The sequence below is a fragment of the Sus scrofa genome, chromosome 8 (assembly GCF_054392235.1).
Source record: "Sus scrofa isolate SSC_HxYL_T2T_F1_AM1 chromosome 8, Sscrofa_HxYL_maternal_Yorkshire_Landrace_v2.0, whole genome shotgun sequence".
Classification (NCBI taxonomy): domain Eukaryota; kingdom Metazoa; phylum Chordata; class Mammalia; order Artiodactyla; family Suidae; genus Sus; species Sus scrofa.
Window position 1 is genome coordinate 1,364,832 of NC_139390.1, and position 22,909 is coordinate 1,387,740.

At 56.4% G+C, this 22,909-nt stretch overlaps 1 protein-coding gene across 1 annotated transcript in view; it reads left to right on the plus strand.

The window, feature by feature from the left end:
• Positions 1-21,563, plus strand: part of CFAP99 (cilia and flagella associated protein 99) — a 38,572-nt gene extending 17,009 nt beyond the window's left edge. Inside the window, exons 5-16 of the mRNA XM_021100933.2 lie at positions 620-732; positions 1,986-2,163; positions 4,106-4,186; positions 4,336-4,410; positions 5,124-5,195; positions 5,429-5,517; positions 6,070-6,274; positions 16,848-16,989; positions 17,073-17,224; positions 18,013-18,218; positions 19,934-20,096; positions 20,260-21,563. Of these exons, the coding sequence (XP_020956592.2) occupies positions 620-732; positions 1,986-2,163; positions 4,106-4,186; positions 4,336-4,410; positions 5,124-5,195; positions 5,429-5,517; positions 6,070-6,274; positions 16,848-16,989; positions 17,073-17,224; positions 18,013-18,218; positions 19,934-20,096; positions 20,260-20,376 (1,593 nt within the window). The 3' untranslated portion in view covers positions 20,377-21,563. The remainder of the gene's footprint in view (positions 1-619; positions 733-1,985; positions 2,164-4,105; positions 4,187-4,335; positions 4,411-5,123; positions 5,196-5,428; positions 5,518-6,069; positions 6,275-16,847; positions 16,990-17,072; positions 17,225-18,012; positions 18,219-19,933; positions 20,097-20,259) is intronic.
• The last annotated feature ends 1,346 nt before the right edge of the window (positions 21,564-22,909 follow it).

Below are 22,909 nucleotides of genomic sequence, written 5' to 3' on the forward strand. Positions count from 1 at the left end.
GCCTGTCGGGGCTCCCCCCCCAAGGGCACACGGTGGCCACCCAGGGCAAATAGCTCAGGCCCAGCACGGGCACCAGCCACCCACAGTGAGGCTGAGTGGGCAGGCCACCTTCCTGGGCCCACCCACTGCCACTGCCCCGGACAAGGGGACAAGTTGCAGAAAATGGAGCAAGTCTATTTCTGGAATTCCAGGGCCCCCCGGGGCGGGGCCGGGGGAAGCAGCTGTCCAGCTGTCCATCTGTCCCAACCAAGAACTGCAGAAGCGGGAGTTCCCTGGTGGTACAGTGGCATAGTGGCATTGTCACTGTTGTGGCTCGGGTTCACTCCTTGGCTCCAGAACTTCTGTGTGCCGTGGGGTGTGGGCCTTTAGGGTCCTGGGAGCTGCCTCTAGCACAGTGGGCCCCCGACCCCGGCGTGGGCGTGCCTGCTGGGCTGGTGTGGGGGCTGAGCAGGGTCGCCCTCTCCGTCCGTCTGTCGGGAGGGGTCTCCGGCCTGCTGTGGGCAGTGGTCCCCTCCTGGTATGTTGGCCATGCCTGGCGCTCAGCACTGACCCTCCATGCAGGGGGCACGGGGGCTTCACCAGGCGGGTCCGGGCCCCCACGGCTCCCCTCTGCCCTCAGTTCCTCGGGTTCCTCTTCAACCCCCTGAACCTCGGCTCGTGGATCAAGGACGAGTGGAGCCTCGTGTACGAGACAGCCTACGTGAAGGAGAACTGGATTGACCCCCTGATGAGGTGGGCAGGCCCGGCGTCTGAGCCCGGGCCCCGGGGGACGTCCACAGTGGGCAGCCGGCTAGTGGCCAACAGGACCTGGCGGCCCGAAGTGGTTTTAGGGCCAGCCGGGTCAGAGGGGCGAGGGCTGGCCCTTCTGCTCTGGAGCCCCCCCGCTGAGCAGGGGCTGTGACGGGGCCACCCCGCTGGGAGCCTGCAGGCCCCGGCCTCTCTGTGGACCTGGGAACGCGGGGCAGGGGTAGAGCGGGGAGCTGAGGCCTCAGTGCAGCTCCTGGTGGACTCCGGTCCACGTCTCTTCCCGGGCTGCCCCCAGGCGCCCCTCCCGGCCTGTCACCCCAAAGCTGCCTCCCGGGACAGGCTCGGGCAAACACTGGTTCTGCGGTGGGGCCAGGACCCGTGGGCAGAGGAGCAGCCCAGCGGGCTCTGGGAGGGCCTGCGGGGTCGGGGTGCACCCCAGGCCACTGTTTCCCTTCCGGTGGCCTGGAGGAGCCCCCTACTTCCGGGGACTCTTCCGGCACAGCCGTGGGGGGAGGCTCCTGGCCCCCGAGCCGCCCCTTCGCCCGAGGGGGGTCCTCATCCCTGGGGCGGGCCCCAGCCCCCACCCCCTGCAGCCTTCCTGCCGCGGCACAGCCCCTTCCTCCCGCTGGTGACCGTGGGCCTCAAACTGGGGCAGGAGCTATTCCAACCGAGCCGATCTCCCAGGAGAGCCCGCGAGAGGGACACGGGCCAGGCTGGTGATGGTGGGTGCGGAGGCATGGGGGGAGCCTCGAGCAGGGTCCCCCACCGCCTCAGGACTCTGAGACACCCCCCCCCCAGCTCCCGGCCCACCTGTCAGCAATGCCCAGCTCCAGGAACATCCTTTCAAATCGCCAGCTTCCTCCTCACTCCTGACTTCCTTCCCCTGTGCCATCTGCTCGGGCTCAGATTGGCTCCATGTGCCAGCTGCTGCTCATCCTCAGAGCCTCCAGACTCTGGCTGCGGGGACCTGCCTTGTCCCCGCCCCTCAGGTCCCCGCTCACCTAGGACAGCAACGCCGCTGGGCCTGTTTCCTTCTCTGTACAAGGGGAGCGCCAGCGTACGTGGCTCCAGAGCGTGGTTGGCACAGTGCCTGCCCAGAGAGAGTGGCTGTGGTTCCATGGTTACCCCCACCCCGAGGCAGACAAGCTCAGGGGGGTCCTTCAGGTTCGAGGGACTGTCCCCTTGTAGATCTGCTTAGGAAGCCACCCTCAGTGGCTGCTCCCACTTTCGCCTTCAAGGTGGCAGCCGGAGGTCCAGGAGCTGATCACCCAGCTGCAGGGGGTGTTGACCAATCAGTCTCCTCCTTCAAAGACCAAGACCAAGGTCACAGAGCCCAAGGAGTTCAACCTGACTGCCCCCAGGCCCCGCGCCATTCCAGTGCCCGAGCCAGTGCCCGAGGTGGCCAAGACAAGACCGGTGAGTGTGAGCAGTCGCAGTGGGCACAAGCCGTCCAGGCCTGAGAGTGGATCGTGTGGGCATCGTGCAGGCCAGGGGGGCCCTGGGCTCTTCCCATGGCTGCAGGTGCACCAGGCCAGAACAGGTGCATCAAGGATGATGCCAGCCCCACTGTACCTCCCAGAGGGGGAAGCCCAGCTGACCCAGAGCCTGCCCAGCGGCCTGGGTTCTCGCACTGCATACCGAGGTCTGGTCAGTAGATGTGGTGAAGCTGCTGGGCCACAGGGCTCAGACCTGTCTGCTCTTGGAGCCCGGAGCCCGCTTTTGACCCGCTGTCGCTCGCTCCCCATTGTGCATGTGCGTGTGTAGGTGGCAGTGTACTCTTCTGTGCTCTTTGGGGTGTACAGAATCTCCCAGGCCTGTCCCCCCCCAGGGCCTCTGCGTGGCTCCCCATCTGCCCAGGGCCTCTTCCTCTACCTCTCCCTCCCCTTGCCTTGCGGACGTCTATCAGACAGGATGCTTTTCTCATACGCACACTCTGCGCCATCCGGGGCGTGAGAGGACAGCCAAGGCCGAGGATTCCGTGGAAATACAAGACCAGGTCGGGCTGCATGTCTGCCTTTGCACTCATCATCACGACTGGAGGCGCAACGTTCAGACTGCTCTCGGGCTCTGCTCCAAGCGCCTGTGGTGGACTCGGCTTCCCAGAACCAACCTGGTTCCCAAGAGAACTAAGGACCACGTAGAGGGTCCCAGGGTCCCAGCCCACTCCCACCACCTGTCAGGCCTCATCACAGTCTCTTCCCTGGGAGGCCTTCCATGAACCCCTCACCTGGGTCTGGTCATCTCTAATTTCCTTCTCAATGACCCAGATCTCTTTCTTCATGGCATCAATTAGATTTCGTTGTTGCTTAGTAATTCGTGGGTCTATTTATAATGTGTGTCTTTCACCAGACCTCATCCATCTTATTTTTCCTGTATTCCCCATGCTGGAACAGTCCTAGCTCAGAGCAAACCCTTGGAAGATATCCGTTGGATGCATGGGTGGATGGATGGATGTGTGGATGGAGGGACGGGTGAGAGGATGGATGGATGGGTGTGTGGATGGACGGATGATTGATGGATGAACAGATGGATGGGAAGATGGATGGACGGATGGTTGATGGATGAACAGATAGATGGATAGATGGATGGATGTGTGGATGGACGGATGATTGATGGATGAACAGATGGATGGATGGATGGGTGTGTGGATGGATGGATGGTTGATGGATGAACAGATAGATGGATAGATGGATGGGTGTGTGGATGGACGGATGGTTGATGGATGAATGGGTAGATGAGTGGATGGACAGATGATGGGTGAAGAGATGGATGCTGGATGAGTGGGTAGATGGACGATGGATGGATGGATGGGTGTGTGGATGGATGGATGATCACATGGATAGACCGATGGGCAGATGGATGGAAGGATGATAGATGGGCCTTTTGCTGAGCTACCCCATGGTTTCCCGTCTGTAGGAGCCTCAGCATTGCTGACCCCAGCTCCTCAGCACTAAATGCACTTGTCTCATCCTACCAGCTGCCCTCCCAGCCCCAGCTGTACCCTGCCCCGTTCCTTAGCGTGTGCCTCTCAGCATGAGCTGTGACATAGTGGTGCCACCCTCTGCGTCTCACTTGTCCCGGCAGCCCCCCCACCCCACCCGGCCCGTAGTCCTCTGCCCGTCCCTCCAGTGTCTGGGGGGCCCAGGCCCTGTGCTTGTGTACCCTCCTCCTCCCTGGGTGATTGGCAACACCCAGCGGGGCCCAGTCAGAGTTCAGCGGCTTCCCTTCCCACCCTGCTTCTCCTGGCCCAGGCACCACTCCCTCCACCCACATTCCACAGGCCTCCAGTGGGGCCCTCTGCTCACCCCTCCAGCCTGCAGCCACTACCCGCGGGCTCTTCCTTCCGCTACCCCACCAGGTCCCCAGGAGCACCTACCAGCCGCCCAGGGAGCAGCAGCTACTGGAGGTGACCAAGAGACACAATCGCTGGAAGGCTGAGGTGGGCGAGCCAGGCATGGCCCTGGCTTCCCAGAGCCCCCGTGTGTGTGTGTGGGGGGCACGGGGGTCAAAGGGATGATGCTGCGGGGGGCGGGGGGCTGGTCTGGGCCTTCGCGGCGGCTGGGGCTGGAGCAGCTTGCTGCCCCGCAGGAGCTGCTGCTGAGGGCCAACATCGAGGCGATGCGGTGCGCGGTGCCTAGGACCCGCGGGGAGCCCCCGGAGCAGGTAATGCCCAGCCCGCCAGGCTTCACGGGGCCAGCGCTCCCAGGTCAGGCTGAGGGCCGCCAGGAATGGCCAGGCGCGTCTTCTTCTCTGAGTGTTTCCAGGGCTTCTGTTCTATGCACTCAGTATTTCTGTAAGACAAGCCCCAAGGTATGCTCGTGACTAAGGCAAGTCAGGAGCAGGGCAGGGAAGGCCCCATCTGGCTGAGCGGGGGCCCACCTTGTAGCAGCAGCCCGGCCCCGCCCTCAACACAGGCAGATGGGACAGGCCAGCGGAGGGGGCACCCAGCGTCGTAGCAGCACGCCAGGGGTGTGATGGCTGGGTTCCCATGGGGTGGTTTTCTCCCAGCTGCTCCCCCCAGCGTGGCTGCGGCGCCCACCCTGAGAGTGTCAGCAGGGCAGCAGGCTGGGCAGAGAGCAGCCCAGGAAGGGTCAGGGGGTCAGGCCCTCGGGCCACTGAACCCGGAGGTTCCAGCCCCCGACTGGCAACTGCTGTCCCCAGCCTGGCAGGCCCTGCCCCTTCCCTGCCCCTGCCAAGGTCCCTGGAGGACAGAGGTGCTGCCTGCGGGGTGAGCTGGGCCAGGACATGTAGGTGGGCCGCCAGAGTTAGGACGGAGGGGAGTGGGCCAGTCTCCCAGGGGCACAGAGCCCACCATTCACCCGGGGTGCGTTTGGGGGCCCCCTGTGGGCACAGGCACCAGGCCCTGACTCCTGTAGGACCCCAAGAAGAAGCTGCAGCTCCGAGACCCACCTCGAATCCTCAAGACCCCGAAGCTGACCTTCTACAGGGTGAGGGGTGCTCCTGCCCAGTCGGGGGGGGGCTCAGGGTGATGGCTCCAGGCCCGTGGCCCTAGCACCCACCTCCTGGCCTATCCCTCGGGGACTCAGACGGCTTAACCCTAGCCCTGAGCACAGGGAAGTGCTGGTGGGAGGCAGGGGTGCGGGGCAGGAGGGCAGAGGGGCACTCGCTGCTCCAGGGCTCCCCTACTCCCTCTGTCACAGCCGCCCCAACTCTCCCACAGCCTAACAACGCCCCGGTCAAGCTGAACACAGCTGCCGTCCTGCGAGAAGCGGCCCTGTACCAGCGGCAGGTGGAGAAGGAGCTGCAGAGGTGGAGAAAGCTCAGGGAGCCCGGGGGGGGTGGGGGTGTGTGTGTGACAGGCAGAGCACGAGAGGGGTTACCTGGCGGCTGTGGTCCTGCAGGTGTGTGGGGGGGCTCCAACAGGCCAGTGTCAGGGTCACAGCTACAGCCTAGGAAGATAATCTCCACCCAGTGAGGGGGTGGACTGGGTAAGAGGCTCCGCACCCCCCAAACCTCCCTAGGGGTCACCTCCTCGGACCGCTCTCGTGGCCCCTCCCATAGACCGCCAGGGCGCCAGACCCCTGAGCTAATAACCCCATGAGCTGGGGTGGGGTGGGAGTTTAGGTGGCTGACCAGACGGATGAGGGGATGGACAGACAGGTGGACACGGGTAGCCGTTGGACAGAGGGGTGGGCAGGGGCATGGTGGACAGGCAGGTAAGTAGCCAGACAAGTGGTTGAAGGGAGGGGAGGATGTGGCTGGCAGGGGCAGCCCAGGACCAGGACGGGTGGACAGTGGGTGTTGGGTACAGGGCAGCCCCGCCTGCGGTGCCCACAGCCCCACCACATGCCCTCTCCGTAGGGTGGATAAGCTTGTGGACGGAGCTGGGGACTTCTCCGAGTTCCTCGAGTGGCAGAAGAAGATGCAGGCCAAGGACCAGGAGGAGCAGCTGGCGGCGGGCGAGTGCCGGAGGCTGCAGGGGAAGCTGAGCCACGAGGAGGCCATCCTGGCGCGGAAGCAGGTCGAGCTGGAGAAGAAGCAGAAGGCGGAGCGGCAGAAGGAGGAGGTGACAGGCGTGCAGGGCCCGGGCAGCTGTGTGCGCTTTCCTCCCAAACCCACAGAGGGGCCTGCCCCTGCCCCCGCCAGCCGGTCCGTCGGTCCGCCCATCCACACGGGAGGGAAGACCTGAGGTTCTGGCAGAAACTTCTGGAAGGCCAGCATGTCTGCATAAGGCGTCCTCTCCCACAGGAGGATCTGTGGGCACCCCCCAGCCCCCCCGTTTCCACTTCAGATGCTCTGGACGTCAGTCCTGCTCTTCCTCCTCCTCGGACGGACAGCCTGGGGAGGGGGGCTCCTTCCTGCGTCCCTGCCGGGAGCCTGGCAGGGCTGGGCGCGGCGGGAGCCCTCCTTGGATGGCCGGCCAGGGGACAGCGGTCCGCGGCTCTGCTCCAGGCCCACGTGGGTTGCTTCTCCTACAGACGCATTTGTGTCTGTCTAGACTTAGGGTTTGCTTTTCCTTCCTTTTTAACTTACTGGTCAGAATAATATGACAAGTGGCCTCAGAGAAGTCTCGCTTCTTGAAATCTGTAACTTGATCCCGTTGCCACCTACGCCCCAGACATAGGTGAATGAATTTCTGTCTTTCCTTCTAAGCAAATAGACGCACGTCTTGTTTCCCTTTTGCTTACATAAAATGCCCACCCTCCTTCCCTGCAGTGACCGTGGTCATGTGCCTGGTCCCTCTCTCTGCAGGCGGGCTTTCTAGGGCAGAGTCGCTGGCATGGGCTTCCGCCCAGTTTCTGACGCTGTTGGGGTTTGGGGCTCTGCGGGCGACGCCACATCACCTTGGTGGGCACGAACTGTCTTCATGCCCCCGGCAGCGACCCGTCGGCGGAGCTTACTGTACCAATGTCATAGGCGAGAAATCGTAGCTCGGTATATTCTGACGTGCCTTCCATCAGTTAAGTGTGGCTTGGGGTGTGTTTTCATCTATGTAACAGGTGTTTCTGAATCTTTTTCTGTGAACTGTGTATTCCTGTCTTTGGTCCATCCTCTCCTTCTCTCGGCTCTATCGGTGAGTGAGTGACAGGAAGAGCGTGTGGGATGTGACACGTCGTATCCGTGTACGTCGTGCAGCGATGGCCCCGAGCAAGCTGACTACCGCGCCTGTGCGCTGACGGAGGAGCCTGCGGTGTGTGCTGCGAACCCGTGAGGTGCCCATCCTAGCCACTTTCTGGTGTACAGTCGGTCTTTATGACCCATGTCACCAGCTGGACTTTACGTCCCCAAAACGGATGCATCTTCTCACTGAAAGGTTTCACCTTTGGAGCAACATCTCCCCGTTTCCCTCACCCCTGAGACCCCAGAAACGACCACCTCCTCTTTGTTACTGTGAGTTCAACGCTTTTAGATTCCCCTTAGAAGTGAGTTGACAGGAGCTCCCGTCGTGGCGCAGTGGTTAACGAATCCGACTAGGAACCATGAGGTTGCGGGTTCGGTCCCTGCCCTCGCTCAGTGGGTTAAGGATCCAGCGTTGCCGCGAGCTGTGGTGTAGGTTGCAGACGTGGCTCGGATCCCGCGTTGCTGTGGCTGTGGTGCAGGCCAGTGGCTACAGCTCCGATTGGACCCCTAGCCTGGGAACCTCCATGTGCCAGGGGAGCGGCCCTAGAAATGGCAAAAAAAGACTGAGTTGACACAGTCTTTGTCTTTCTGTGTCTGGCTGGTTTCGCTTGGCATAGTGTTGCCGCAAATGGCAAGATTTCCTTCTCTTTTAAGGCTGAGTGATGCTCCGTTATGAATATGCGCCATGCCATCTTCAGCCGTTCGTCTCTCGGGACCTGATCACTTGGTTTCACTGTCCTGGCTGCTATGTATCACGCTGCTGTGAACGCGGGGGTGCAGACGCCGCTTCACGGTAGTGGCTTCATTTCCTTCGGATGTGTTCTCGGAAGTGGGATTACTTGTTTTGTTTTGTTTTTTGTCTGTTTTAGGGCCGCACTCACAGCATAGGGAGGTTCCCAGGCCAGGGGTCGAATTGGAGCTGTAGCCATGGGCCTACACCACAGCTCACGGCAGCACTGGATCCTTAACCCACTGATCAAGGCCAGGGATCGAACCCGCGTCCACATGGATGCTAGTCAGACTGGTTTCTGCTGAGCCACGGCGGGAACTCCAGAAGTCCTTTTTTTTATGTTTTGAGGAGCCTCCGCATTGTTTTCCACGGTGGCTGCACCAATTTACAGCCCCACCAACAGTGAACAGGCATCCCTTTTCTCCATGTCTCTGCCAACCCGTGTTAGCTTTGGACTTTCTATGAGAGTCTGACAGATACCAGGTGTTATCTCATTGTCACTTTGATTTTCGTTTCCCTGAAGATTAGTGATATTGAGCATCTTTTAGTGCACCTGTTGGCCATCTGTGCGTCTTCTTCAGAAAAATGTTTGTTCATGGAGTTCCCATCATGGCTCGGTGGTTAAGGAATCCAACTAGCAACCCTGAGGTTGCAGGTTCAATTCTTGGCCTTGCTCTGTGGGTCAAGGATCTGGCATTGCCATGAGCTGTGGTGTAGGTTGCAGATGCGGCTTGGATCCCGCGTAGCTGTGGCTGTGGCGCAGGCTGGCATCTGCAGCTCTGATTGGACCCCTAGCCTGGGAACCTCCATATGCTGCGGAAGCAGCCCTAGAAAAGACAAAAAAAAAAAAAACAAGAAAAAGAAAAAGAAAGCTGTTCATATCCTTCACCCATTTTTTAGTCAGATTATTTAATTTTGCTATTGAGCTCTATGAATTCCTTATATATTTTGGACATTAACCCCTTATTGGATATATGATTTGCAAATGTTTTCTCTCATTCCATAGGTTCCCTTTTCATTTCACTGATCATTTCTTTTTCTGTGCAGAAAATTTTTATTTTTTTATTATTATTATTTTTTTTTTTTTGTCTTTTTGCTATTTCTTGGGCCGCTCCCGCGGCATATGGAGGTTCCCAGGCTAGGAGTCGAATCGGAGCTGTAGCCACCGGCCTACGCCAGAGCCATAGCAACGCGGGATCTGAGCCGCGTCTGCAACCTACACCACAGCTCACGGCAATGCCAGATCCTTAACCCACTGAGCAAGGCCAGGGATCGGACCTCATGATTCCTGGTCGGATTCGTTAACCACTGCGCCATGACGGGAACTCCGACCAACACCAGTTATTGAAGAGACTGTCCTGTCCTCAGTGAATTTTCTCAATGCCTCCGTCAAAGCTTAGTTCATCATGTCCACTTTCTTCTTTAAAAAATTTTAAATTATAGTTGATTGACAGTGTTCTGTCAATTTCAGCTGTACAGCAAAGTGCCCCGGTCGTGTGTGTGTGTGTGTGTGTGTGTGTGTTCCCTTTCCCTTTCTTTCTTTCTTTTCTTTTTTTTTTTTTTTTTCTTTCTAGGGCTGCACCCATGGCACATGGAGGTTCCCAGGCTAGGGGTCAAATCGGAGCTGCTGCTACTCGCCTACACCACAGCTCAAAGCAACGCTGGATCCTTAACACACTGAGTGAGGCTAGGGATCGAACCCACAACCTCATGGTTCCTAGTCAGATTTGCTAACCACTGCGCCACAATGGGAATTCCTCTGAGCATTTTTATGATGAAATTTTACCAAGTGCTTTTCTGTATCAGCTGATGTGATCATGCGATTCTTTCTTCTTTAGCCTGTTAATGTGGTGGGTTACCCTGACTGATTTTCACACGTTGAACCGGCTGTAGCCCTAGAAGCAACTCCACTTGGGTACATAGGATCCTTCTCATATATGCTGAATTCTATTTGCTCCTATTTTGATTTTGTTAAAGGTGTTCTTGCATAAATTAACCTTTAACAAAATCAAATTTGCATAACATTTCAGAAGAGGTGTTAAGTCTGTAATTCTCTTCTTTGTGCTATCTTTTGTCTGGTTTTGGTATCCAGGTAATTTTAGCTCCATAAAATGAATTTGAAAAGCAGTCTCTCCTTGGATTTTCTTGGAAAGATTGTATAGAATTGATATTAATTCTTTCAACATTGGGTAGAATTATCTAATGAGATCATGTAGGCCTGGAGATTTCTTTTTTAGAGGTTTCTAAATTAGAAATTCAATTTCCTTATAAGTTACAAGGCTGTTCACATCATCTGTTCCATACTGGGCGAGGTGTGGTAGTGTGTGTGTGTGTGTGTGTGTGTGTGTGTTTTGAGGAATTGATCCAGTTCACGAGGTTGCCAAACTACGCAGATGGAGTTGTTTGTAAGAATCTGTCACCGTCGTTTTTCTGTCTGTAGGGTCTAACGAGATGTAACCTGTTTCTCGATATTGGTGATTTGTGTCTTTTCACTTTTGTCCTATACACCTTGCTGGAGATTTGTCAATGTCACTAATCCTTTCGAAGAACCAGCTCTTATTCCACTGATTTTTCCCCACCGCTTTACTTTTCCCAGTGTCATCGGTTTCTGCTCCTTGGTATTCCCCTCCTTTTCTCGCTTCGTTTTACTCGTTCTCCGGGCTCCTTGAGCGGGAGGTAGAGGGGAGTCTTCTCTGCTTTGCTACCGTAACCTCTCAGTGCTCCGCGTTTCCCTTCTTTTGCTGCTTTAGCTGTGGCCACACATTCTGATATTCATTCAATTCAATGCATTTTTTCATTTCGCTTGAGATTTTTCTCTTTGACCCCTGGATTATTTAAAATTATGTAATTCAGGGAGTTCCTGTCGTGGCTCAGCGGAAATGAACCTGACTAGCATCCCTGATGAGGCAGCTTCAGCCCCTGGCCTCACTCAGTGGATTAAGGATCCGGCACTGCTGTGAGGTGTGGTGTAGACACTGCTCGGATCTGGCGTTGCTGTGGCCGTGCTCTAGGCCAGCGGCTACAGCTCCAGTTCGACCCCTAGCCCGGGAATCTCCATGTGCTGCGGGTATGGCCCTAAAATAAATAGATAAATAAAATGATGTAACTTAGTTTCCAAGCATTTGGAGACATTCCAGTTATCCTTCATCACTGATGTCCAGTGGATTCCATTGTGGTTGTTAACATAATCTTTAATTAATATCAATTAATACTGTTTAATTATGTTAAATTTGTCGTTTTTTTTTTTGTCTTTTTGTCTTTTTAGGGCCACACCCATGGCACATGGAGGTTCCCAGGCCAGGGGTCTAATCGGAGCTGTAGCTGCCGGCCTCCACCACAGCCACAGCAACATGGGATCCAAGCCGCATCTGCGACCTACACCACAGCTCACAGCAACGCCGGGTCCTTGACCTGCTGAGCAAGTCCAGGGATTGAACCCACAACCTAGTCAGATTTGTTTCTGCTACACCACAATGGGAGCTCCGAGGTTCTTCATAATAGCTAGTTGAGGTGTTTTTATGATGACTTCTTTAAAAGTCGTTGACAGGAGTTCCCGTCGTGGCTCAGTGGTTAGCGGATCCGACTAGAAACCATGAGGTTGAGGGTTCGATCCCTGGCCTCGCTCAGTGGGTTGGGGATCCGGCGTTGCCATGAGCTGTGGTGTAGGTTGCAGACGCGGCTCGGATCCCGAGTTGCTGTGGCTCTGGTGTAGGCCGTTGCCTACAGCTTCGATTAGACCCCTAGCCTGGGAACCTCCATGTGCTGTGGGAGCGGCCCTAGAAAAGACACAAAAAAATTTAAAAAATAAATAAATGAATAAAAGTCGTTGACCGAGTTCCCATTGTGACTCATCAGGTTAAGGACCTGACTAGTCTCCATGAAGACGCAGGTTCGATCCCGATCCCTGGCCTGATTCAATAGGTTAAGGATCCCTAGTTGCCGCAAGCTGTGCATGGTTCGCGGATGCGGCTCTGACCTGGTGCGGCTGTGGCGCAGGCCAGCAGCTGCAGCTGCGACTCCCCCCCAGCCAGGAACTCCCACATGTAGGTGGGGCTCTAAAAAGAAACAGTCGGGGCGTCAAATATAACATCCGCAGTCTCAGCGTCGGCATCTGCTGATTGCGTCTTCATCCTGGCCTTTGGTGTGATCAGTGGTTTTGACTGAAACCCAGATGTCTTAGGCTCTGTGAGATTTTGAATCCCCTTTAAGCCTCTGTCTGAACTGCCGTCCTCAACGCTGCCCTGGCAGGGAGGGGGGCGCGCGGCCACATTACTGCCGGGCGGGCTTGGAGGCTCACCTTCCCCACGTGGCTCGTGACCCCTGACCTGGAGGGGCAGGAGTCCCTTGTAACCGCCCCCTCAACGTGGCCTGCACTGTCACACAGCAGGCGGGGTGGTGAAAGTCCTCCCTCTGCGCTAGGCCTCCTCTGATTCCCATTCTCGCGGGGGGGGGGGGGGAGGGCACCAGAGGCTACTGACCGCAGGACCTGGGCACCTGCCTCCCAGGCAGGCTCCTCCGCTGCCTCCCGGTCCCACGAGGTTTGCAGAGCCGGGAGACGCGCCCTTTTTCCTCGTTCCCAGGACCAGGCTCCCAGCGGTCTCCAGGCTGTCTCTGCACCACCTGGACGGGCGGGTGGCTGGGCACCCAGGGACTCGGCGCCCTCGCCTCTGAGGCCAGGTCTTCCTTGGCATCTACTCTACTCACTCGAGACGAGGCTCCTCGTGTTTGGGAGCCTGCTGGTATTCGCCTCATATGTCCACACAAGCTTTCCTCGAACTTATTACAAAGGTTTTGAAAAGTACTTTTCATTTATTTATCTGGCCACACTTGCAGCGTGTGGATGTTCCCGGGCCAGGGATCAAACCTACGCCACAGGAGCGACCCATGCTGCTGCAGTGACAATGTTGGCTCCTTAACCCACGGAGCTACCAGGGAACTCCCCAACAGTATTTTCTTTTCTTTTTTTTTTTTTTTTTTTTTGTCTTTTTGCCATTTCTTGGGCCACTCCTGCAGCATATGGAGGTTCCCAGGCTAGGGGTCGAATCAGAGCTGTAGCCACCGGCCTACGCCAGAGCCACCACAACGTGGGATCTGAGCTGCGTCTGCAAACTACACTGCAGCTCAGGGCAATGCCAGATCCTTAACTCACTGAGCGAGGCCAGGGATCGAACCCGCATCCTCATGGTTCCTAGTCGGATTCGTTAACCACTGCGCCACGACAGGAACTCCCCCACAGTATTTTCTATTTATTTATTCATTTTTGCTTTTTAGGGCTGTACCTAAGGCATATGGAGGTTCCCAGGCTAGGGGTTGAATGGGAGCCGCAGCCACCAGCCTACACCATAGCCACAGCAACACAGGATCCAAGCCGCATCTGTGACATACACCACAGCGTATGGCAACGCCGGATCCTTAACCCACTAAGCGAGGCCAGGGATCGAACCCAAGTCCTCATGGATACGAATCAGGTTGTAACCTGCTGAGCCATGATGAGAACTTCCCCAACAGTACTTTTTATTTATTTATTTATTTATTTTCATTTTTTTATTACTCAAATGAATTGATCACATCCGTAGTTGTATAATGATCATCACAATCCAATTTCACAGGATTTCCGTCCCACAGCCCAAGCACATCCCCCCACCCCCCAAACTGTCTCCTCCGGAGACCATAAGTTTTTCAACGTCTGTGAGTCAGCATCTGTTCTGCAAAGAAGTTCCGTCTGTCCTGTTTTCAGATTCCACATGTCAGTGAAAGCATTTGAGGTTGGTGTCTCATTGTATAGCTGACTTCACTTAGCATGATAGTTTCTAGGTCCATCCATGTTGCTAAAAATGCTGGTATTTCGTTCTTTTTGATGGCTGAGTAATATTCCATCGTGTGTATGTACCACATCTTCTGGATCCACTCCTCTGTCGATGGACATTTAGGTTGTTTCCGTGTCTTGGCTATTGTAAATAGTGCTGCAGTGAACATTGGAGTACATGTGTCTTTGCGAGTCATGGTTTTCTCTGGATAGATGCCCGGGAGTGGGATTGCCGGGAGTGGGATTGCTGGATCAAATGGTAGTTCTATGTTTAGTTTTCTGAGGAATCTCCATACTGCTTTCCACAGTGGTTGCACCAATTTGCAATCCCACCAACAGCGTAATAGAGTTCCTTTTTCTCCACACCCTCTCCAGCACTTACTGTTTGTAGACTTTTGGATGATGGCCATTCTGGCTGGTGTAAGGTGGTACCTCATCGTGGTTTTGATTTGCATCTCTCTAATAATGAGTGACACTGAACATCTTTTCATGTGTTTCTTGGCCATCTGTATGTCTTTTTTGGAGAACTGTCTGTTTAGATCTTCTGCCCATTTTTGGATGGGGTTGTTTGTTTTTTTGGTATGGAGCTGCAGAAATTGTTTATAAATTTTGGAGATTAATTCCTTGTCAGTTGATTCACTTGCAAAGATTTTCTACCATTCTGTGGGTTGTCTTTTTGTGTCCCAACAGTACTTTTTAAAATGAACTTTTTATTTTGGAGTGTTTTTAACAGTGACAGAAAAGTTGCAAATGACACAGAGGGCTCCCCTGTTCTCCTCACCCAGCTTCTTCTGCCGGTAACATCTGACATCACCAGGTGCAGGGCTTTCCGATTGGCCACAACAAAGCCCAGAAAACTGGACGGCCCTTGACGCTGTTCTGGAGGCCCGAGGTCCCAGATCCGGGTGTTGGGTGGGCGGTGCTTGGTCTTAGCCTCTCCCAGCTTCCGGTGACCCGGGAATTCCTCGGTTTGTGGCGGCCTCACCCCGTCTCTACCTCTTCTTATAGTGACACTTATCCTCGGATTTAGGCCCTAAGTCCAGGATGATTTCATCTCAAGATCCTTAACTTATTGGATCCTTAACTAGTTGGAAATAAGGTCATATTCTGAGGTTCGAGGCGGACAGGAATGTGAGGGGGACACTAACCCAGTATCACTGGGGTGCACCCATCACAACTCACAAACCAGAATTGGTGCCTGATTTACCTGAACTCCGCACTGGATGGGGATGGCGTGACTCCCCCGCCGTCGCGGCCTTTTTCCGCCCAGGACACCAGTTTCATTGAGCTGTCATGTCTCAGACTCCTCTTGGCTGTGACGCTTTCTCAGGCCTTCTTGTCCTTGATGGCCCTGGCAGTTCTGAAGCTTGCTGGGCAGGCGTCCTACAGAACGTCCCTCCGTTGGGATGACGGATGTGCTTGTGATCAGACTGGCGCGGAAGACGTCAGGCTTCTCAGCACATTCCTTCAGGGCGCCCACTGTCCCACGTCACCGCGCAGGTTGATGGCCCGGCTTCTCCCCCTTTCCACGGGAAGGGCCTCCTCTTGGGTCACCCTCACCCCCTCAAGAAGATCTTACGTGGGTTCTTCAGCACAGACGGCTGTCTCTTCTCCCCCACTTACTCGCTTATTTATATTAGTGTGGACGCAGATTTTTATTTTACACATTGTGGGGTTTTTGTTGTGGTTATTGATGTTGTTTTTTTCTCTTTTTAGGGCTGCACCCGCAGCATATGGAAGTTCCCAGGCTAGGGGTTGAATGGGAGCTTCAGCTGCTGGTCTACACCACAGTCACAGCAACACCAGATCTGAGCCGAATCTACAGCCTACAGCACAGCTCACAGCAACGCTGGATCCTTAACCTGCTGATCGAGGCCAGGGATCGAGCCTGTGTCCTCATGGATGCTAGTCTGATTCCTTTCCGCTGAGCCATGACGGGAACTCCTACTTTGTGTTTTAATGCAGTAGGACATGTTTATTTTGCGCCAGCTCTGGCCAGCGGGAGGCGCCCTTTCAGGCTGGTGTCTACGGCCCTTGGACATGACCCAGCCACCCCCATCCTCTTGGTTTCTGAGCACTTGCACTTGCTTTCTTCTCGGACCTGTATGTTCCAGGCCCGTCTGTACCTTCCCTGCCCAGCCCCAAACAGCCATTTGTCCGAGAGCCCTGATCCCTTTTCTTAGCTCTGGAATTACCTGGCACAGAGAGAGGTGGTCAAGAGCCAGTCTTAGACATGCTGGCAAATTGCTTTACGAAAGTCTTCCTTCCTGCCAGTGTGCCTGAGCCTGGAGTCCATGCCACCACAGGCCACCCCTCCGTGTGCCACGCAGTCGGAGGTGAGCCCCTAGCTGCCAAGGCTTCGGGGGGCTGGGAAACCCAGGGGCTCCCTGGCAGGAGGTTTAAATCCCACCCTATCCTCTGTAGCATCTTCAAGACTGACAATGATATTCTGAATTGTTCATAATGGCGCCAAACTGGAAACAACTTCAATGTCTATCAGTGGTGGAATGGGTCAAAGAGTGACGACTGCCAGTTCATCATCAGTGCATGCCTGGGGCTCACGTGACGGGGAGCCTAGGGCCTTCCGGGCCGGCACGTCCTATGCACAGACCTGGGCAGAACCTGAACATTCAGCTCCACGTGGCTTCAAAGCAAGGGATGCCTTCCTTTCTTAACTTCAGTCAGTGGGTAGGCTTCAGGGCAAACCCAGTGGCTCCGACCCGGTTTCCCCAGGACTCTGGGGCTGTCCTCCTCAGCTTTGTTGTCAGCTGGGGAGGGGCTGTGCGCGCCTAGGTTCACACCCCCAGGACTGCAGTGGATCTTCCCCCAAGGCCCGACCTCCAGAAGCTGATGAGCGTAGACCCAGGTTCCAGGGTGGTTCAGGGATCTGCTGTCCAGACCTCATGCTGCTCGTCGGGCTAGGGCTGGGGCGGGCCCAGGGGCTCAGGCAGCAGCTCTGACTGTGGCCGGCCCGTTGTCTAGACAGCTGAGCTGATGCAGCAGTGTGCTGAGAGGCGCCTCCAGGAGGAAAGGTCCGTGAAGGAGCTGGTGGAGCAGGTGATGGAGACGCAGAAGAACGTCAGAGCAGCACAGATGAAGCTCCTGAAGGGCCGCCGGCAGATTGGTACGGTGCCCGCCAGGGGCGCTACCCCTGCCCCGTGCGGCCTGGCCGCTCTCCCGCCCTTCAGCGCCCCGCTTGGCCCCTAGTTCAGGAGGTGATGGAGGAGAGCCGGGAGCTGCTACAGCGCAGTGCAGAGGCAGCCAAGGAGGAGCAGAGGCGGCGCTGTGAGCTTACCGCCCAGCTGCGAGCCCTGGAGACGCAGCCCACGCGCAAGGGCAAGCTGGTGGACCTAACGCAGGTGGGGACCCAGCCCCAGCCCATGACCGCCCCACGAGCTCGGGGAGCTTCCCCATGTCCTGCTGGGCCTGGTAGTGCCAAGGGAGGCTGTGTCCAGAATTCCCACCAAGGCCTAAGGTGGTCTGGGCCCAAGCTGAGATCGGCTAGTCACTCCTATCCAGCTGCTGTGCACCGGCCCGGCCCACGCGAGGCCTGGGTCTGGCCCAGACCCTCACTGTCCTGCCAGGGAGACCTCTGTAGCACCTGCGGGTGGGCAAGACTGGCTCCATGGGGGGGCTCTGAGGACTCACCAGGCCCGGGCAGAGAGGGCAGTGTAGGGAGCACGCAGGTGCGCAGAGGCCAAGGCGGGAGGCTGAAAGAGGGCAGCAGTGTCTGGAAGCCTGTGTGAAAAACACCAGGAGAGGCCAGGCTGTTGCGTGGTGATGTGAGGGCAGGCCTGGCCCCAGGGGGTGTGCAGAGTCCGAGGGGATCTCTACCCGGAGCTCCAGCTCCTGGCTGGGGAGACCGTGGTGAGCTCCATCTGGGTCCTGCCACAGAGGAGGGGTCCCCAGGGCATCCAGCTGAGATTTCTCACCCAGGTCTAGGGCGGCCTGATGAAGCTGAATAGTGAACATGTCACCCAGGCACCACTGGGCAGGCAGGGGCTCTCTTGGGAATGGGGCCAGGCCTGTGGACTCAGGCGAGGCACCAGCACTGGTGAGAGGGAAAGCCAGTGCACCCAGCCAGGCAGGCTGGGCACAGGCCGTGGGCCTGGCTCCCAGCCTGAGGCCTGGCTCACCCACCCTGCAGATCCCCGGCTATGGCTTAGAAGGGGAGATGTCCATCGTGGAATTGCGCGAGCGGCTGGCTCTGCTCAAGGAAGCCCAGCAGCGCAAGCAGGAGGAGAAGCGAGACCAGATCATCCGCGGCAAGCGTGCCAAGAGCCAGGAGCTGCAGAACGCGGTGGAGCAGGTCGCGCTGTGCCGGGCGGCCAATGGGAGGACTGCGGCCTTGAGGTTGGTGCCAGTGGCCCCAGGGCAGGCACCTGGGGCCGCAAGGGGCAAGGAGCGTGCCTTTGCACCTGCATGGGTTCTCCTTCTAGCAACCCACCCCACTCCTGCCCAGGCAGTTCCCTTGCAATACTCTGCCCACCCCTGGACTATTTTCTTAGACGGGTTTCAGGCATTCAAAAGCGGTGAAAAAATCCTGTGGCGAGGCTTGGATATCCAGGGCCATGTCCTCCAGCCATGGGCTTCATCCAGCTAGCTGTTTAGTCTTTTCGGAACCATTGGGAAGTAGTGCAGGCATCAGATGCTTCACTCCTGAGCACCATTTTTTCTTTCTTTTTTTTTTTTTTTTTTGTCTTTTTTTGCCATTTCTTAGGCCGCTCCCTTGGCATATGGAGGTTCCCAGTAGAGGGGTCAAATCAGAGCTGCAGCTGCCGGCCTACGCCAGAGCCACAGCCACGTGGGATCTGAGCCACATCTGCGACCTACACCACAGCTCACGGCAACGCCGGATCCTTAACCCACTGAGCAAGGGCAGGGACCCAACCCACAACCTCATGGTTCCTAGTCGAATTCGTTAACCACTGTGCCACGACGGGAACTTTTTTTTTTTTTTTTTTTGGATTTTTAGGGCCGAACTTACAGCCTATGGAAATTCCCAAGCCAGGGGCTGAGAGTCCCAGCTGTAGTGGCCAGCCTACACCACACCACACCGATGTCGGATCCGAGCTGAGTTTGTGACTTACACCACAGCTCACAGCAACGCTGGATCCTTAACCTACTGAGTGAGGCCAGGGATCGAATCCGCATCCTCATGGCTACTAGTTGGGTTCGGTTCATTACTACTGAGCCTCGCTGCAAACTCCCCTAATCACCTTCTGAGAAAAAAAAAACCACTGCCCTACAAACCACAGCACGTGGACACAACTTGGAAACATCAGACTCCCGATATCCTGTTTGTGTTCACATTTCTTCAGGAATCCCAGGCCTGTTAACTATAACTTTCAGAGACTGTCTGCTCTAACTTTTTAAAGCCAGGAGTCAGTTGGGGTTCACAGGTAGCATTTGGTTGTCAAGCAGCTCTCCTCTCTTGTTTGGAAAAGCAGGGGGACACAAACAGTCTTTTTGTTTTAGAAAAACCGAGGTGACTCTTCCGGCCCCACGTGGCCTAGTATGTAAGCCATCCCCCAAGATAGCCAAATAGCAGCAGCAGGTGACCTCGAGGCGTGGGTGGCAAGGGGAGCGTGGGAGAGGAAGGGGCTTTTGCTTGTTAATCCCAACACAGACAGACACACACAGTTAATATACAGGGAATACTTTTTAACTATTATTATTTTGTCTTTTTGTCTTTTCAGGGCCACTCCCGCGGCACATGGAAGTTCCCAGGCTAGGGGTCGATTCCGAGCTACAGCTGCAGGCCTACATCACAGCCACAGCAGCGCAGGATCCGAGCTGCGTCTGCGACCTACACCACAGCAACAGCTGGATCCTGAACCCACTGAGCGAGGCCAGGAATCCTAGTTGGGTTTGTTAACCACTGAGCCACGAAGGGAATTCCCCATGAAATACTTTTTAAAAACGTTAAGTACAAGGAGCAAAAGGGGCGAGGTGCTGGGGAGCCCCGCCCCAGCTGTCTTCGGAGGGCCTTCCCCCTCCCCCGCACTTGAACCCCTCGGGTCAACCGCGGTGGGGGCCCTGCTAAGCCCGCCCCACCGCCCGCCCAGGTGGGAGGAGAAGAAGGCGCAGTCGGCGACTGCGGGAGCGCCCTCCCAGGACGAGCGGGTGCTGGAGCTGCAGCGCAGGATCCGGGAGAAGGCGGCCCAGCGCCGCGGGCAGGGGGCTCAACCGCACGTGTCGGCGCCGCAGGCCCTGCGCCCCAAGCCGCGGGTGAGCCGCGGGTCGGGACAGTGCTGTTGGGGAGGCCGCGAGGGTGCACGGCGGTGCGGGGGGCCGGGAGCCGCGGTGGGGGGAGGAGCCCACGGGCGTGGGGGCGGGGCCGCCGCGGGGAGGGACGGCCCCGCCCCGCGCCGACCTCACTGCCCGCCCGCAGGCTCAGCGAGAGGCGCAGCGGAGGCTGGAGTTGGAGCAGAGCAGGGAGCGCCGGCTGCGATCGCTGGTGCAAGAAGGCATGGCCTGCGGGCCCGCGCGCCCCCTGGGGGCCGCCTGAGCCGGGCAGGCACGGCCCCGGATCCTGAGACCCCCCCCCCCCACATACCCCCGAATAAAGCGTGCGCGGCGGTGTGCGCCTCTCCTTCCTTGGCCGCGCGCCCCACTCTGCCCAGAGCTGGGTTGCCCAATGAAATGCAAGTCGCCCAGTTGTTGCGTGGGACAAGCTAATGATGAAAAGTATAGTCTTTATCTGGAATTCAGATTTATTCGGGAGGCTTGTATTTTACCTGCTAAACACAGCCTCTCTAGCCCAGACCTTAGCCCTTCCCTAGGGCCTAGCGCTAGGGATTCCTGGCGCCCTGTCCTTGGAGTTCCCAGAGCCTGTTCTGCCCGTGGAAATCTGGAATGCCCATTCTCTGCCGAGTCGGTGGCTTAGTCTGGGAACCCCCACGCCTAAATATGATTGTGCGTGTGCAGTTAGTGGGAGAAGTGACCGGAATTCTTGAGCCACTGGAAATTGGGCCTTCTCACCCCTTCCCTCATGTAAACCTCACCGCGATGGGGGGAGCTGGCTGGGGATGCAGGAACTGTCCCCACCACTCATCTGCTGATGAGGCCACTGGTGCTCAAAGAGATGATGTCACCTGCCAGGAGAGCCAGGACCCAGCAGTACTAAGCCAGGATGACTTTAGAGCACCACCCAGCCTCCGCCAGCGACACCAAAGGAACAAGGTTGGAGCCACTGGTGGGAGCCCGCCCAGGGCTCTGACAGGAATGGATTCACTCTCCTGAGTCCTTAGACCCAGCCCTGGACTGGAAGTGCTTGTCTTTGAGGACAGGCTGAGTGAGTGAAAGCCTCCTGGTGAATAGTGCCAATATGCCACTGCTCCCAGGAGACTGGCAAGCCCATGGGGCTCAAGGCAGTAAGGGAGGGGGCTGGGAAGTGCCGGGTGGATAGGTTTCTAGGGGAGAGATCCCCACACTTCACATCCTCCTTGGGTCTGCTGAGATTGGCACCTGGAAGGCGGGCTGGGCCCCAGGGTACTTTCAGCCAGGAGGGTGGACATCTCTAAGTGGCAGGAACAGGCTAAAGACCAGAGTGCTCCCCCAGCATTCTCAACTGTGTCAGAACCCCAGGACTTTCCCACAACCCATGTTGGTAAAAAGAGGAATTCCCCACCTGTCAAATTAGAGCTGGGAGCAGATTAAATTTCATTTAAAGGAATAAACGTGACATTTCTTACATCCTGTGTTGTATGATTCAAACTTACTTGATACAGAGTTGGATGACTTATCCTGAGAGATTCCCTCCGTGTGGAAAGTAACATGTCTTTTCTATCAAAGGAAATCTTGGTGACTCCATTTTGCTCCAGTTTTGGGCTGAAACGCCCTCCTGCCACCCCCACCCCCCCATCCCAGTAACAATTTGTTTCAAATTAGCCAACCGAGAGGAATGTGCACCCTGACCTGACCAATGGGAAGGGGACAGGTACATCACCTGCATTAGGGATAAATGGGAGGGTCTTTCCTTCTTTGCGTGAGTTTTTTGAGTACCAGCACCCTTTTGCAGAAGTAAAGAGTCTTGTTGAGATCTCCCTGTGTTCGTGTGTCTCATTTTCTGACACTGGCAATCCGAGCCATTTCCCCATCAGGAACTCTGAGGGTTTCAAAAGGGGAATTATTAGCTTCCATAACTGGCAATCCAAAGATTGGGTAGACTTCAGGACATGCCTGATCCAGGAGCTCTGTCTCCAAGCTGGAGCAATTCCATCCTCACAACGTCTGGAGGAAGAAGGGCCCTCTCTCCCTGGCAGTTCTCTTTGGAAGGAAACCTCTCTGTCCTGCAAGCCTTGTGTTCTAGTCACACTGGCCTAGACTGAACATGCTCTGCTGAACCCGTTTCTATAATGTGCAAGGTCTGCATGGGTGCCCAAAGCAAGCGCTGTAGGGGAAGAGAGAATTACCCTTCACCTACCAGATTAGCACAGGGAGCAGAGGATCCTTAACCCACTGAGTGAGGCCAGGTATTGAACCTGCATCCTCATGGATGCTAATCAGATTTGTTTCTGCTGAGCCACCATGGGAACCCCTATAAGAGTTTTGCGACAAAAGGGAAGCAGTCAAAAGAAAACCAGACATCTCAAGTTAAGGAATTTAGCGCTTTTCTTTGTATGGGAAGATGCACGAGTCAGGGTCCAGGGAAATCACTCCTTTGTGACGCACCGCAGCAACCTGGGGCCAGTATCCCGCGCTTTCACAGCCTGAGGTCTCACTGTCCCAGAGCGGCTGTAGTCTGAGGGCTGCTAGGTGGCGGGCAGCCTTCGTTTCCTTCCTGAGCCCCTTCAGGGCGCACCACCGGCGGTGGCTGCAATCACTGATGACTGCGCCATCCTTTGTTTACTGACAGGGCAGGCAATACTCTGTTTCTCCCCTGACACCTTCTTCTGGGCCCCCAAGGTCTGGCTCTTGCCTCCGCAGACCCCCATCGCTCCCCACCTCTACTCCTGGCACACTGGGCAGCCTTCACGGTTACTGATGACAGGCTAGACCAGCTTTCCCTACCCAGGCTCCCGCTTCTGGGAACACTCTGC